The sequence below is a fragment of the Schistocerca serialis genome, chromosome 5 (assembly GCF_023864345.2).
Source record: "Schistocerca serialis cubense isolate TAMUIC-IGC-003099 chromosome 5, iqSchSeri2.2, whole genome shotgun sequence".
Classification (NCBI taxonomy): Eukaryota; Metazoa; Arthropoda; class Insecta; order Orthoptera; family Acrididae; genus Schistocerca; species Schistocerca serialis.
In genome coordinates this window covers 140,037,674-140,055,080 of record NC_064642.1, presented here as the reverse complement: position 1 = coordinate 140,055,080, position 17,407 = coordinate 140,037,674, and the positions used below count along the sequence as shown (strand labels likewise).

The 17,407-nt window shown below is 38.6% G+C and overlaps 1 protein-coding gene across 2 annotated transcripts in view; it reads left to right on the top strand.

Moving 5' to 3' along the window:
- Positions 1-17,407, top strand: part of LOC126481677 (juvenile hormone esterase-like) — a 499,150-nt gene that overhangs the window by 267,366 nt on the left and 214,377 nt on the right. For both annotated transcript variants that reach the window (XM_050105611.1, XM_050105610.1), the window contains exon 7: positions 17,155-17,362. In XM_050105611.1, coding sequence (XP_049961568.1) covers positions 17,155-17,362 — 208 coding nt within the window. The remainder of the gene's footprint in view (positions 1-17,154; positions 17,363-17,407) is intronic.

Below are 17,407 nucleotides of genomic sequence, written 5' to 3'. Positions count from 1 at the left end.
TCAATTAGTCAAGGAAGTCAATGCTATGCCATTTACTGTTTGCATTAAACTTTCTGAAATTTGCCAAACTGACGAATATTTCTTCACCCACTATTCCCCATGAGATGGTTCCCAGCTACGCATCCTTCACATAACAAAAATTTCACTTTGCTCTCTATTGTTTGTCCTACTTCTTGTTTCATTGCCACCACAACACATACAGAATTCACACAGTGCATGTATAGCTTCTGTTCATAGTCAATATGTGGCACATCTTCAGTCAACGTCTTCATCTCTTTTATACTGAAGTCAGTTTGGCAGACCATATCCATTCTTACAACGCTTATCTGTGTTTTAACCTTCGTAAATTAGGTGTCCCAATCTCGTTTGCCGATAAAGAGTTGTTATTAGCTCTCCCACATCTTTCTTTTATTCTTTATCTACGTTATTTATCTTATCCTTGAGCACTTTCTTTATGTGATCCTGCTCCTTGTCCTACTTTTGAAGCATTTTATTGAGCTCTTGAAATACTACAGTGAGATCAACATGGATTTTCTAAACTTCTTCTGTATCTCCTCAGCTTTCCTACTTGCTTAATTTCCTCCCCAGTTCAATACAGTACTCAGTTTCTTCTTCAAGTTTCTCCTGAGTCTGGGCAACCTCGATTCTACTCTGGTTGCTACATACCAAAAGCTGCTTCATCATAGTAAGTAAGTCCTTATCCTACCTATGGATTTCTCGTTCAATATTCTGAGAACAAATCTGCACCTAAACTACACATATTGGCTACCATACTAGCATCGCCCATACTATAATTAATTGACAGCTCATTACTAACCATTTCTGTCTTTTATTTTCCTTGCCCTTACCTCCCCAGCTTTATGCCTAAATGCTACTGATGTATCAGCCATACCTGTTTTCACGTCGGTAGTTGCCATTATAACTACTTTTGTATGTTGCACTAATTTCATTCACACAGTCTATGCTTGATGTAAGCACAACAATACAGAACAACAGCAATTGACAGTAATAATGTACTGAGTGTTGAAAATTTGTCTATGTCTTGTTGTTATACTTCGTGCAGGATCCTTTTATATATGTGCCAAGTATTTTTTTAACAATTCTGTTTGCTCAATCAGTTGGCAGTTATTTCTGGTTCAAGCAAACTGCAAATGAATATGTTACATTAGAGTACTCATTTTAACATAACAAAATAGTTACTTATCTTTAAAACAAGACATTGTCAACAGGTTCTGGGCCCACATACATGCACGTAGAAAATTGGATACCTAACTATTTGTCAGCTATTATAAAGGCGCACACAAATAGATCAGTGACTCATTGCATATCAGCCAATAGTCGGAAGCAGCGTCAGCTGGCAAGTTTGTTGCATCGAATGAAAGTCACCAGATTATTCTGTTGATCATCAGTCAAGGTACAGCAGAAAAATCGGTTACGTCCTTTAAGTTCACGGATAGTAAATTTATCTGTTATCGATGGATTCTATTTGGTCACAATTCGAACTGTTATCACAGGATCATTATGGAAATGTCAACTATGTCTCTTAACAATTTAAACTAGACCTAGTTCTCAGTACTGCCACCAGTACCGCGCTGCCGTCCCTCCCCATCTCCACTCCTATGACATAGCCCAAGATCGTTGTCTAACTGCTCGACTGGGAGGACGGACGTAATTGTTTATTGTGTTCAATGGACGAGATGTTTGTGCTGTAGAAGGAGGAGTACATTAGCATCTGAGGACTGTCAATAGCACTGGTAATTCGGAAAGATGAATACGCTTTACGAAGCAATGAATCTGGGCTAAGTTACACTTTGCAACTCATACTGATAAATACATGTGATGTAAATGTAGATCATCCAATAAAAGTCCATTCAGTCAGTCTTCCGAAGCACAAGAGGCAAGGTGTTAACCCATTCTGGCACGAGGCCTCTTCCAGAGACTCGGGCAGGCAACACGCCGGACTACCTGCCTCAAATCTTCAAACTGGCTTATGGTACAGTCATACAGTAGCCGCTTAGCGCTTCCTGTCACATTGGAAATACCTGCGCCTCCCCCCTTCCCATCCCTGGTGGACGGATGCCCTTTGTCATTGAACACGAACTGTTTCAGGAGTTATTATATCTGGTGTTGCAAGGTCAACATTAAAAACAAAAAGAGGTAGGTGGGGCATTGTCCCTTTGGTTTAGGGGATGGGACAGTCAGATTTATTCAATGCAAACATAACAATAAAATGCAAACATTACAGTAAAAAGAAAACAGGTTGATGAGGTATTGTCCTATGACAGGTCGAGCTAAACTTTCTTAATTAATACAATTTATAACCATAACATGATGTCAGACACTTTAACACTACAGTTGATGCGACGTTTGTTATTTATTTCCGCAATTTTCAGCAGAATATTTTGACTAATGAATTTTCTGCAACCAGTCCAGTGCTTGAGCAGTTACCACTGCTATTTACACTTTTACCGATTTTCCCCCAGTACCTTGTCATGGAACGACACTCGTAAATTCGATGCTGTAAATGTTTACCAAACAGTACTACAGTGCGTTATTTAAACATATATACCTACATCCCACAAATTTAATGATTAACCATTAGGACGCAAAGTTATTTAAAGAGGTGATGTGTACCAATCTACATTTCACTCTAAGGAATTGTCCCCTGCACTGTTAATGTGTTAAAAACAATGGCGTCACTATCAGATCTCCTAAGAGGAATCTTAACACCATGTCATTTCTGTGGAAGTGTTATCCAAGTAGGATCATTTCTGCAGACACATGTGTACATTTGACAAAACAACACAATTTGCACAGAAAATGACTAAGTCTCGCATCGACCATTCTCAGTGAGTATAACCATATCACAAGTTGTAGTGCACTTACACTCCATTAATGCCCGTGTTGGGTTATAGCGGCATAATCTTATCATGCCAGTAAGATGTACTGTACACAACACTGGTAATTAATACCATTTAAACATTACACATGAAAGAATATACAGAGATAGCAAAATATGTAATGACTTGACCACAGGCGCTAGATGCTGTGTGGAGGCGTTTGAGCAAGTGAGCAAGGAGCTCACAGTCAAAGTGTTTGGTCGTCACTCATTGCATCAGAGTTTGCTGCTGCCGTCTCACCAAAATTTATTATGTCCTTGTTGTGGTACGTACCAACAGCTTTTCTGTGCCAGCTTCTCTTCTTTTGATGAGTACAACAATGGTGCATTTATATGTAGTCTTTAACAGAACTATTGTAGTATGAGTTAAAAAAACTGTATCAAAAAGATAAAATTTTTCAAACAAAATTGATCCAAGTTTTTAAAGGGAATTAGTTTTATAGGAGTCAGAGAATATCATTATTTTGAAGAGTAAGTGATTTTAGATCAATCAAACTTACAGAAAAGTCTTAACCTTTGCGAAACTATTATTTCAACTTTAGGAGCGAGAAACTAATCGCATCATTATTCAGTTCTTTGGCACAAATGAAACTGGTAATATTTTTTTCTTCGAATTACGAACTTAAATGTAAACTTCAAGTTCAACAGCAATCCTTTTTCCTTTTTCTTCAGGGACACTAAAACTCGCTGTCACTCTCAGTTTCGAAATCAATCAGATCCAAACTAAAATGTCGAAGTGAAAGTTTTGTCTCCACGTATAAAGCTAGTCATAGAAGTAGTAGACAGAGCGGCAAAGCATCAGAAAAAAATCCATTATGATGAAACTGAGCAAGAAAGAATAAATGTTTAACGATGAGCTCATAAATGGGAATAATAAGTTCAACTAGTCTACATAATGGATCTGAAAAAGACTTTTAACTTCTCTCAGACAATATTTATTAAAAACCGGTTAAACATGTATAATGATTCGAAAGAGGTAAGCAGGTACGATACTGCGTGATTTTCCAATCGACAGGACTTGCTTAAAAATTGTATTGCATTAAAAATAATAGTTTGTTTCTCTCTAATTTTCAAGGTAAATTACCATCGTCACAAGTTGTGCTCATTACTGGGCGTCACGATTGCATGAACTGAGCGTCTCCATCCTGGACCGTTACCAGCTTCTCTGAGAGCCTGTTGAAGAGATACACCAGAGATGACCATGATTTGGTCTATTCATCTGGCTGTTGTTCTTCCTCTCGGTCTCCTGCCTTCGGTCTTACATTCCATGATTATTTTCTTTAGGTTTTCTCCATCTCTTCTCGCAAAATGATCAAAGAACTGTACGACTTTTTGGCTGACACGAGAAGATAGGCGCCTGAAGATACTGAGCTGCTCAATAATGGAAACATTTGTTCTTCTTTTGGTCCATTCTATGCTCAGCATTCTGCACCAGCACCAAAGGTCAAATGCCTCTATACGTTGCTTGTCTCTGGCCTTAAGGGCCCATGAATTGCAACCATAAAAGAAGACAGAAAACACCAGTGTTTTGACAAGCCCGATCTTCGAAGTGTTCGTTATTGCTCTGTTATGCCAGATCTTGGTGAGCTTCTTCTACTCACTGGCCGTAGGGTTATCCACCTTCTTATCTCATCTTCATAGCTTCCCATCTCACAAATGCTTGACGCAAGATGGATGAAAAAATGTACACCTTCTAGTTCCTTCAGTCGACCTGTGAGGTGCACCTGTGGTCCTTCGCCAGTTGTAATGAGTTTGGACTTGTGAAGATTGAGGTCCAGTGAGTATGATAGACTGACGTACTTTACTTTTGTTAGTGGCTAAGTTCATCTTCACTGCTGGCTAAAATGGAAATAGAGCTCAGAACTTCGGTGGTCTGCGGGTCTGCAGGTATGAAACTACAGATGCTAGATGATGAAATGCATTATACTTTGCCTTATTAAATTAAAATTTACTTTGAGAATATGACTATTTATGTTTCATTTGACGTTGTTTACAATTTAACGAGAAGATACTACCATTAAGAAAATGATTTTGAATATAGAGGTAAGGTGCCTATTATGGGAGAGTTCGCTAATGTGAGACAGCTAGAGTCTGTCTGAAGCACGTGTTCAGTTCTGTTGGAAAGTATCAGAATTTAGTTCTCACAACGCCTGAGCGTAGAGCAGTCACAATGACACAATTACGCAGCTGGACATAGTGGAGAAGCCTTGCTTTAAAAGTGCTGAATTTCAAGTGTTTATAGTGTTTGTGCTTGTAGGGGTTTAGTGCCTGAAGTTCAGTAGCTGTTGCAACAATACTAAAATGAAACTTCCTGGCAGATTTAAACTATTTTAATCTGCCAGGAAGTTTCATATCAGCGCACACTCCGCTGTAGAGTGAAAATTTCATTCTAGAGTACTAAAATGATCATATTCTTCACAGAGTATTCTTTCATTCCCCATAATGAATTGTCCTTCAAACTGAGCAGCGAAACAATGAAGCTAGGTTTCCGTCACATTCCTGAGTGTAATACCATAGGCTTCCTATTACTCGACAGTATTGCACATCAGGACACGATATCTCACATAGGGATATTTTCAGCTTCCCGCACTTTACCAAGTGGTTTGACAATTTGGTGAACTTCGTGAAGCCATCTGGTGATCATCCTATTGTGCTAATATGTGACTGGCATCATATCACTGTTATGTGATAGACTGAGGAAGAGAAAATCGTGTCCACATTCTCTGCTTACTGCCCCATTCCACACATAAGATACAGCCTCTTGTTTCGAGTTTAGGTGAGCAAATAACACAGACCAAGTAGTAACCTCATTTTTGATTATGATGATATTTGGAGTGGTCTATTTGAAAGCAGTAGCAATGGAAAATGCTATAAACGGCCCCTACAAAATGGGGCTCTTCCTGTGTAACAATTTTACAGTTATAGACATTGCTTTCGCAATAAACCGGGAGTTTGACATACAAGGTGCAAACAGTGGAGTAAATGTGAATCCAGTTAGTATCTGGGCAGCTCCAAAAATTAGCAAGCCACCATTGCTAATAAAATCAGCATGTTCTGCATCTGTAAAATACTTAACATTGTCCCCATACAGGGAAAGTTTGAAACAATTCAAAAAGAATAAAGCTGTAGTAGAAACAAAGAAGACAGTAGCGAAAGTTTTCTTATTTGAAAAAAAGAGAGAAAAACACAGCAAACTTAATCACCCAGCCATTTGGAGTGTGATACAAATTTCAGATGTGCAATCTGGAGAAGAAGTCACAGAAAGCAGAGGCATGGAAGGGCTCACTCTAAGGTGTCTCATCTTCTACAAGCCTCTTTCACATATCCTGCAGTTGACCAGGTGTGCATGAGTCTGGTGTGGCCTTTCAACGTGCGTATGACACTAGCACTCAAGACATAAGACTAACAGAAGTCTTTATCTCATTTTATTTTCTATGTATGTGTACATTTATTGTCTCCTTCAGTTAACTGTTGTAAGGTAATCATTTATAAGTTTTCAAACAAACATATTACGTGTATGCACAGGATGATGATAGTCTTGCATTTGGAGTCATCTTGGATTTGGTGATACATGATAATTAAGGTAATTCAGCCTGACCTGCTGTATGACAATGCCCCACCCAACTGTTTTCTACTTCCCACAATTTGAAATTCACATAATGGGACTATAAATGTGACAGAAGGATAAATTTTTTTGTCCCCAACACCCAACCAGGAGAGCAGTGCCCCACCCACCTGTTTTTCTTCCACCATTGTAAGCCACACATGTGTCACCTTGTCATATGTCACAAGAGATCTGACAACCATGCAGTCTGTGCTCATATACCAAACCAAAAGGCAGCCAGTTTCTTTTTTGATTTCTCAACATTATTTTCGTTTTCCTGTCGTTTTTATGGATTTATTGTCATTTTTAGAGGCTATACTATCGGTCCAGAGGTGTGGGCAGCACCATACCATGATGGGTGACCTCAACACATGCCAGTCTGAGGTGACCTCGATTTTCCCATCTTTTTAAATCGTACAATTGACCTAGAGGCATGGGCAGATGACTGTCATGAAAGGTGACCTAGACAGGTGACAGTTTGAGGTGACCTTGATTTTCCGCCATTTTTAAGACATGTAATTGACCTAGAGACATGGGCAATCATGTTTCGTGATGGGTGACCTCGACAGATGCCAGTTTGAGGAGACATTGATTTTCTCGCGTTTTCTAAGTCGTCTTGGACTAGACACATGGGTGGATATCTTTCATGATGGATGAGCTTGACATGTGTCAGTTTGAGATGACCTTGATTTTCCTGCCATTTCTAATTCAAAAAATTCCTCTATGGGCAGTGACCTTGACGCACATCTTAAAGGTGATCTTGAACCTTCACTTTCAAGGTCAAAACTCAAAAAATGCACAACTCAGTGGGCTCATAGGCATTCTGCTCCCTTGCTAAGTGTAATTGTGATATTTGTCTGGGTTGTGGCAACTGGATCATAACAACTAAACAACTCACATACTGCTTTTTATTAACTTCATTTCATGAAAAGAGATGAATACACCTGATAGCACAGACCTTCTCATATTAACAGAGACTAACACTTAACTGAACTGAACTCAGACTAAACTGTTGGGTGCCACTGCTGTCATATACATTACCTACAATAATCACCATTTTTCAATGCATTGTTCATACATGTACATACAGTTAATTAAACTTATAATTAAAAATTATAACTATTCATAAATCTAAGTACAAATTTTGATTTTACAAAATGTAGTAAAATGTTTTTCGAGAAAATTGCCGCAGAACTACATTTCCATACAGAATTTATTAAAATATTATGTGTAAACAATCAGCCTCAAACCTTATTAATGTGTTTGTAATTATAAAGCTGACTATGATGCAATCATTTTTACTGAATCTTTGTCAAATATGGGAGAAGTTACTACAGATAAATATTCTGCAAATACCTAATGAGTTTTCTAGAATCTTCCAAATAGTAGTTTTGCGTAAAGTAATAATTTTATGGGATCCCAAGGAATACTTTTTAATTTCAGTTATATTTACAAGCTGACAAAATATCAAAATTATAAATGAGATAAGGTTAACAATAATAACAAATATCATCCTTCCTGTTACCTGGGTATCTATTTGTATATTAAAAATGAAAATCAAATACTAAACTAATTGGACATTGTAGTATCCATACTTCCTCCAAGCCAGAAGATGGGTGATTTCGAGATCAAGATACATGAATTGAAACAATCCGATATAATTGTTATAATGTAATATCTACATAAAATCTACTAGCAAGTTTGACACCTGTTGACATCATATACAATATCCTTTACTTAATCTGTTTCGACATAACGAACACTTCCTAGTCTGTATCTTTGAACAACTGCATCTATGACTAAATATATGGCATCCATTTTTAATGAGTTTTAATGTGCATACTCTACACATTAGTGTTTCTTAGAATCTCATATATCTCATTGTTTAAGATTTATTTACGAAAAATATGATGTTCTGACATGAAATGCCTATAACACCACTGAAAATACATACATCAAAACAAAATAGACACTACACTATGACTATACAATTAAAGTATCGTAAGCTGATGCATTTGTATATCTATCAAATGTGTAATTATTGCTGATTACATTATACTGATGAATTTTAATTACCTGTGGCTGATAGCCAAAATAAAATACTTATGCAAAATTAGATAGTCTCACTAACAGTTTCATTAAATAGGTGTGTCTCAGGGAGCTGTACATTATATAATTTAAGTGCTACTAATTTTCATAATTTTAGTGAATTTATTGGTCTTATATTAACTACATCTAATTTTCCATGGTGCAGCAGTGGTAGGCATCTTGGCAAGGTTAGATAACTGTTGATGCATCCACAATATTCAAAATGGTAATTCTAAGCTTATGAATTTCCGCCATTTCTACAGTCTTTTGTACTTCAGTAACCATTACTGATATAATTGCCTCATGGTCACTGGTACTAATTTAAATGTTGACATACCCAGAGTGATTATGTCTATTTGTTGCCATGGGATCTATTAGATGTCTGTCACGATTGGGTCTTTGGACTACCTGTCCTAAATAATTTTTGGACAAAGCATTTACTACTTCTTTCGCATGATATCATGTCAGTTGGTCACAGATTGGAGTTTTCTCCAGTGCTGACAGTGTGTTTAGGCAATTTCCGTCTTACAAAACCGACAGTTCGTCTAAGATTTTTGGTTATATCTGGGGGTTGAGGTTGAGTATGGTGGTGTGTAGAAGAACTGAATTATACATTAACGTTCATACACTATTCTGGTTCCAGTCGAAACAGTCTCAAATGCACTTCCAAGTTTGGGTTTATTGTCTACTGCAATAAAGACACCACCTCCATTTCCCATTAGCCTTTTTTCCACGATACATGTAACGTTAACTCAAAAGTCTCTCTTCAGATATAATCCATTTGCCATGAACTACATGTAGGCCTATTCACAGGTCAGCGTTTTACCTGTGAAAGACCTACAGTGTCTTTCATAAATTATTTGTCTAAGCTTGATGCCTTCATTATCTGTTTTGCATTTTTTACCTGAATAATCTGCATGTTCAGATTCTTTTTAATGTAAAAATACAAGTAAAATGAGTAAACTGACAATTTATATCTCTTCAGTATTATCAAAAACAGTTTTACCAAGGAGGCGAGGGTTTCACTTATGAAAACAGTTAATATTGTATCACTTCAGTGACTCTAGAGAAATGTTTCTGCTACACAATGAGAGACTCCGGGAAAAAGTGCAGAAATACCTACAAGATAATTTTCGTTCTCAAGCTCAGCACTTAACACTAATCATTGATATATAAAGCAGCATCCTTTGTAGATGAGGCTTTAGAGAAGCCAAAATTAAAAGCCATTTGCAAGTTGTTACATGAAAAGTGGCTCTGCAATCCAGTGCGCCATGTCCATCCAAAAAGTTTCGAGATTGATTTTGATCTTGGTATATAAGTAACATCAGTGGAGTTGCTATAGTGACTGCTTGAACTAATAAGTATAAACAACAGATGGGTATTCGACCAGTCAGTTGTGAGCAGGTAGTGTTAAGTAGTGGACATGAGGTGTAGTGTACCACAGTTGTTGTGTCACAAGTCGCAGTGGAGCAATGAACTGAATATCACTAAATCAAGATCAGGTGTTCAAGAAATTCTTCAGAATGTTCTGAACAAAATTTTTCCTGCACACCTTGACTCCTGAATAAAAAACAATGACACATGCATGCCTGCTGCGACTTGGCTGAAAGGAAAAAGGCGCCAGTTCTTTTCTGGGAAAGATCTTCACGGATGATGAGACTTAATCTATCAATACGAAAGCCCCCCTCCCACCCCACCCCCCCAAAAAAGTGCAGAATGGGTCTCTGATTGTTCGCCAAAATCGAAGAGCATGGTGTGAGGGATTTGCGAGTTGAACAACATAAAAAAGGAGTTTCCTGAGAGTGCCAGATGGTTGTGTCAAAGTTCTGCACATTGTACTCAGTGGGGGAGGGGGAGGGAGGGAGAGGCTATGTAGAACACCTGAGCATTAAAATAAAAAAAAATAGCATCTTAACTTTTATCTTCTTTTTACTAACGAAACTTTCTGGACTAATATGTGAGACAAAGAGAGAAAGAGAGGGAGGGAGAGAGGAAGGGAGGGCGGAGGAAGTTTAGTTTCTTATTGATGTATTCTGAGTGTGAGAGTATGAAAGCGGTTCCATACATTAAATAAATATTCCTTAGTAATGTATCTAATCCACGTTTACTTGATTTCTTATAATAATTTCCACAATTTTTAGGGAACAAATTGATGAGTGTTGCCCCAGGGGTGACTTTATATATATATATATATATATATATATATATATATATATATATTTAGGGAACAAATTGATGAGTGTTGCCCCAGGGGTGACTTTATATATATGTATGTATATATATATATATATATATATATATATATATATAAAGTCACCCCTGGGGCAACACTCATCAATTTGTTCCCTAAATATATATATATATATAATAGAGGGAAACATTCCACATGGGAAAAATATATATAAAGAACAAAGATGCTGTAACTTACCAAACGAGAAAGTGCTGGTAGATAGATACAATAAAAATCACACAACCACACACACAAATTTCAAGCTTTCACAACCCAAGGTTGCTTCAGCAGGAAAGAGGGAAGGAGAGGGAAAGACGAAAGGATGTGGGTTGTAAGGGAGAGGGTAAGGAGTCATTCCAATCCCAGGAACGGAAAGACTTACCTTAGCGGGAAAAAAGGACAGATATACACTCACACACACACATATCCATCCGCACATATACAGACACAGGCAGACGTATCTAACTGGGCATTTACATATGAAAGTGTATACCTGTCCTATTTTCCCCCTAAGGTAAGTCTTTCCACTCCCAGGATCGCAATGACTCCTTACCCTCTCCCTTAAAACCCACATCCTTTCATCTTTCCTTCTCCTTCCCTTTTTCCTGATGAAGCAACCTTCGGTTGTGAAAGCTGGAAATTTGTGTGTGTGTTTGTGTGTTTTTTATTGTATCTATCTACCAGTGCTTTCTCGTTTGGTAAGTTACAGCATCTTTGTTTTATATATATATATATATATATATATATATATATATATATATATATATGTGTATGTATATGTCTGTGAAGAGAGGCTATAAGTTTCTTTTTCTTGAAGGTGGAAAATTAATGAAGCTAAAAATCTATATGTGTTTTATTATGTCATCATGTTTTGAGTAGTCTTATTTACAAGCCACCAAATGGTTATGTTTTTGGTGATGTTTGTATCTGAAGACGTAGTATCACATTCGTTTGACATTCATAAAAATGTATCAACCTTGCCCATAAGCCTCTGGCACACAGTTTGCCATCTCAACTCTCTCTTACTTATTTGTATAAATTCAGTCAATGTAATTTACTTTGTATTAACTATGGTAAATCATATTCTTTTCTTGTCCATGTAAGATATTCATTGTTAAATACTTGTGCACCAATATTTGAACATGATTGACTTTATTTCTCCTTTAAATTGTTCAGATTAAGTACTGATACAATTTTTAGTTGAATATGTCACACTAGTGTAGGTTTCCTACTTTCGTAGTGCTTGCATGCATGTGTGTGTGTGTGTGTATGTGTGTGTGTTCATATATATATATGTGTGTGTGTGTGTGTGTGTGTGTGTGTGTGTGTGTGTGTGTGTGTGTGGTTAGATGAGTGGGTGTGTGTGAGGGGTAAGAAACAGCCAGAAAGCAATGCATTAGCTACGACTTGCTAGTAACTGCAGTATGGCGTCTTACAGGTTGTAGAAACATCTATGCGAAAGGATTGTGAGATGGGCTAACAATGCTCAGCAAAAAGCCTGCACCACATAATAGTGCGAGGACAGTGTCATCACTTCAGGATAAGAACCACTTGATAGTGCAACAAATATGCCCTAGAGCATTATAAATAATTGTGAATTTTAAGGCAGATGCATTAATCATACAGCAGCACCACCATGACACGATGTCTACACTATATGACGAGACGACTGGACACTGCCAGCTGCAGCCATGGGTTTGAGACAAGGTCAGGATAGGCACCTCTGGCACTAAGTCGACTCTGTGGAACTTCATACCATAGCACTTCCAACTTCTGTACATGCCTGCTGCCACCACACTCATGTCAGGGGGCAGTGGGTCGTGCCTCATACACAACGATCTTCCATCATCACTGTGATGGACATGAGCTGGGGCTGAGTCACCTGGCCGCACTCGTTCAATAGTGGAGTGCTGTAGCAGCTCAAGAAGGAGAGTGCTGCTGATGTTAGGCCTTTGGTTGCTGCCAGCCTGACGTCGGCATATCTGGACGCTGATGCATGTACCACTTACCCAGGAGAAAGGGTGGCCATATACTTCCCATTGCCAGTCTGCCACACCAGAGTGGATGTTGTCTGTCTTATGTTGGAAATGACAAGATGTGTAACTGAAGTATAATGAAACACCTCTCTTATACACCAGTCTATCACTGAGCCCCACCGACCTGTCGGTTCACCACTGACCTGGCAGAGTGGTATCGGGAGAGCCAGTATAGAAAGGAGGATGTACCACCTGACACAACATGACATACAAACTGTGGCTTATGGTTTTATGTGTCAGTGTGTTGGTCTTTTGGTGAGGAAATTCAGGGTGTCCAAGTGGCTCATGATTAGGCATAATAAATAAGTGTAGTAGTGTTATTTACTAACGAGTGATCCGTTCTTTTTATTGCTGGGTTGTTATGGAATTCCTAGCTATGAGTAAGGATAATGCTGTCCCTGTATCACGGACACAAGGTGTGTCACTCGTCAGGAAACTATGCCGTCGTTAGTTAATGAGGTAGTACAGTGGAGAGCAGAGGCCACATTTGAGCATAATATGCTAATAGAGAAAGATGGTGAGTTAGGATTATTGAAATTGTAGAGTCTTGGGATAGATTCAGCTGTTGCAAACCATGTTACCCCATTTCCAGCAGTTCATCTGAGGATGTGTTATCATTTGTGGGGTGTCTCTTGTCATCAACTAATAAGGGAAGGTCACAGTAGTCGATGTAGAGAATAGGTGAGGAATAGGTGAGACAGTAATAGGTTTCCCCTCTTTACTAAAGTCCTCCATTTATATATCACACTGCAAGCAGGACAGTGGTCACAATATGTCAGATTGGTTTCTGTTTGCTGTCAGAGTAGATCAGATTAGCTTTGTGGTATGGAAGTGTTTACAGAGTCAGTAAGTGTTTCACCCTGGACTATCAGAAAAACAGTAATTGTGAATCTGTTGGGGGATTAATTTGGTATTGCAGAAGATGTACCTACTGGAGAAGACCGTGTTGATAGAAGAGGATGTGGTAATTACAGAGATCACCATACTGTCATAAGATGAAGAGGCGTCAGATCAAGAGGCATCAGATGAAGAGGCATCGTATGAAGAAAATTATAGTTCCAGATGAAGCAATGTCACCAATGGCTGATTTTCAGGGAAGCAGCTGTTCATCTTGTCAGCCATCACCTCCAAGAAAACGGACGAAGTTTCCAGAAGGATATCTGACGTATGCGTACAATCTATTAACACAACAACCAAGGGAAATAGATGGAAATTTTGATCCTCCCTGTCAGTGTCATCCTGGATTAGCAACTGATATGACACAGTGCCGTAAAATTACAGTAGTGTTGGCATAGAAGAAGAAAATTAAGAGCAAGAATGTCTTACAAAAATTGAAAATAGGCTAAACAATGTCATTCATCAAACCCAAAGATTCTGCAGGATATGATAAACTACGAATTACGTGATGTTCTTATAGGAAAGAGACAGGAAAACGCAGTAATGCATGACCACAAGTTGAGACTTTGGGCCCTTAAAATGAAGAAGAGAATTGACCCTTATGGTTCATTGTAGTTCAAAGCTTCAACTTGTGGGTAAAGATATTTAAATATAAGAATAAGGTAGTCTGCACAAATTAACCTACAAAGTTAGGAAGTGGTCAACAAAACGCCTGTCAATTCGTGAGAGAAATCAGGACTCTCTTGAGGAAAAAAAGTCTGCCACCAGATTAAGAAATTGATGTTGACCAATCAAGATCTGACGAAGAGTTACAATCTGGGCGGACTCTCGCAATGAGGGTAAGCAACCATGTCTGTGGTGCAGTTGAATCCATAGCGTTAACCACACGTTTTTATATGACAATGCCTGGAAGTGTGATGGATGGTACACTGCTACCCCATTTGTATCTTCTTGTATCGGAGACCACCTCCCATTTTCCTCTAAACATGAATATAAATTTACTGAACATCAAGGCGTTTGCTAGCAAGTTTTCCTAGAACGAGTAATATGGCCAGATACACAAGAAAAAAACTAAAGCCCTTGTTTTGGTTGTCTCCTGGACAGTAAATAGAGAGGACAAACTATATAATTCTACAGTTCTTGAAGACGTTGAATTCATCAAGAAGTTGATTCCAGCAAAGAGCACAGACATTTTGCAACCTACCGACATTTTCTTCTTCCATCCACACAAAAAGTTTGTGAAATGTGTTACAACCACAATTATGGTACTTTCTGATAATCACATTAACATATAGCTCAGGGACCACTTGTTACGCATTCAGTCGTTTGTGTATTTCCAATTCTCGGTGGTACGATTCTCCTATTTGATCAAATCTGCATTTTTTCAATGTGGCTACTTTCCTGGTGTATTTCGAACACCCTTGGAGTGCTACTTCGAAGAAGAATTAACGAAAGAGTGTTCCCATCAGAACTGTGACCAACCTGCTTTCAGCAGATGTGCACACTCCGAGAACTGTATATGCAGTAATCATGCTGTTATTGCTGACTTGCATATTTCTTACCTCCGATAGTGTAGTCAAGCATTGAACTCTGTTATACAGTGTTTCGTGTCATTTTATTGACTACTTGTCTGAAATAATCCATTTGCGTAATAAATCATTCGTAATTACAGTATTATCATCTTAACTTTGCCGACTGATATCAGCTGTTCTAATAGTCCACAGAAGCTACAATTTTTATGGTGTATATATATTTTCTTGTTGTATTAACTGCATTATGAATTAATACAATTTGCGCGACAACATATCGGGTGGGACAACAGTTGTTGCAAATAGCAAGACTGAACCTTCTGGGAGAGGCAAAGTCCTTTATATGATGCACGAAGGCACTCGATAAGTTGGAAACTTCTGAGGAGCTCAGGCAGGGATTGGTGCAAATATATAATTTCTAAGATGTCTAATGAACCCATAGAGGGCCTGTTGTACTTCATCAGTCAATACAGGGACGGTTAATGCTGTTTGTTAGTGATGCAGGAGTTGTCATTCAGTGACGTCCCATATGTGCTCGACTGGAGACAGATCTGGTGATAGAGAAGCCCAAGCCAATACTTCTACATGCAGAGCATCTTGGGTTACAAAAGCGGATGTGGGCGAGCGTTATGCAGTTGAAAAATACCCCCTGGTATGCTGTTCATGAATGGCAGTGCAGCAGGTCGAATCATCAGAATCATTTTGTAGTCAGGATGCGTGGAATAACCAGAAGATTATTCCTGATGTCATACGAAATCACAACCCAGACCATAACTCCAGGTGTATGTCCAGTGCGTCCAGCATGCAGACAGATTGGTTGCAGGTCCTTGAGTGACCACCTTCTAACCAACACATCACTGGCACTGACTCAGGATCAGCTTTCATCAGAAAACACAACAGACCTCCTCCATTCCTTCTAATTAGCTCTCGCTTTACAGCACTGAAGTCGCAAATGGTAGTGGTTTGAAGTCAATGAAATGTACACTACAGAGTGCTTGGCTCAGAGCTGTCCCTGAAGTAATCAATTTATAATATTTAGTTGTGTCAGAGTGGTATTTACTGCTGTTCTAATTTCTGCTGCGTATGTAGCACGATGCGTCAGAGCCATATACCGAACACTGTGATATTTTCTCTTTATAGTACCATATGGCCATCTGGAACCCAATCTTTTTGCGACCGTACATTCTCATGACAACCGCTGCCATCACTCAGGTACAGTGGCTACATCCCTCCCAAATTTTTCTGCAGTATCGCAGAAGGAACATTCAGCGTCCCATAGCTCTGTACACGAACTCAGTGACGTGCTGACAATGGCGTCATTGTCTCCTTAAAGGTATTCTTGACTAACGTCACTCACCACTCCAATCTCAAAAGTAACTACCGCTCACGACCGTTACAGCGTGTATTTAAAGCAAACTTCATTTGCATCCTCATAGTGGTGCTAATAGCGTGACTGTCGTGCCACTGGCTCGAAATTTTTGAATAGGTATCATCTTTCAGATTTAGAAGAACGTCTACGAACTTCCGTTTACGTCACACTATTCTGTCTTGGTGTTGCGCTTTTTTTCCATCAGTGTGTATTAAAGTACCTACATTCTTCTGTAGGTAAGTTATAGCTGTCAGTGTTGTTATACAGTGATTAGTGCATAAAGATGTGACCATAAATATGTGTTTACCAAGCAAAATGACAATGTATTCTGATCTTTAGTAATAGAATTTCTCACATGGTTCAATCTCGATCCGTTAGATTATACTGTTCACAAGTGTTAATGGTACATTCACAGCCACGCAAAATGTGCTTTCAGTTGCCTACTATATATTTATATTGTGTTTCTCACTAATGGGTTTTATTACTGTGTCTTTTTCTCTAGTTCTGGTCTGTGGATCCCTTAACTTTCTATCGCCCAGTCATTGATCCACCCAACATCCCTATGGATGAAGTTTTTCTTCCAAAGGATCCTATAGAGATTTTACGGCATGCTATTGAGGATTATGCTGAGGGCCGTCCTCCCCATCATTTCACAACCATTCCATTAATGATGGGAGTCGTCCGTGATGAGGGAATTTTGCGAGCTGTTCGTGAGTATAATTGCAGTCTTATTATTGACTAGATTATGTACATAT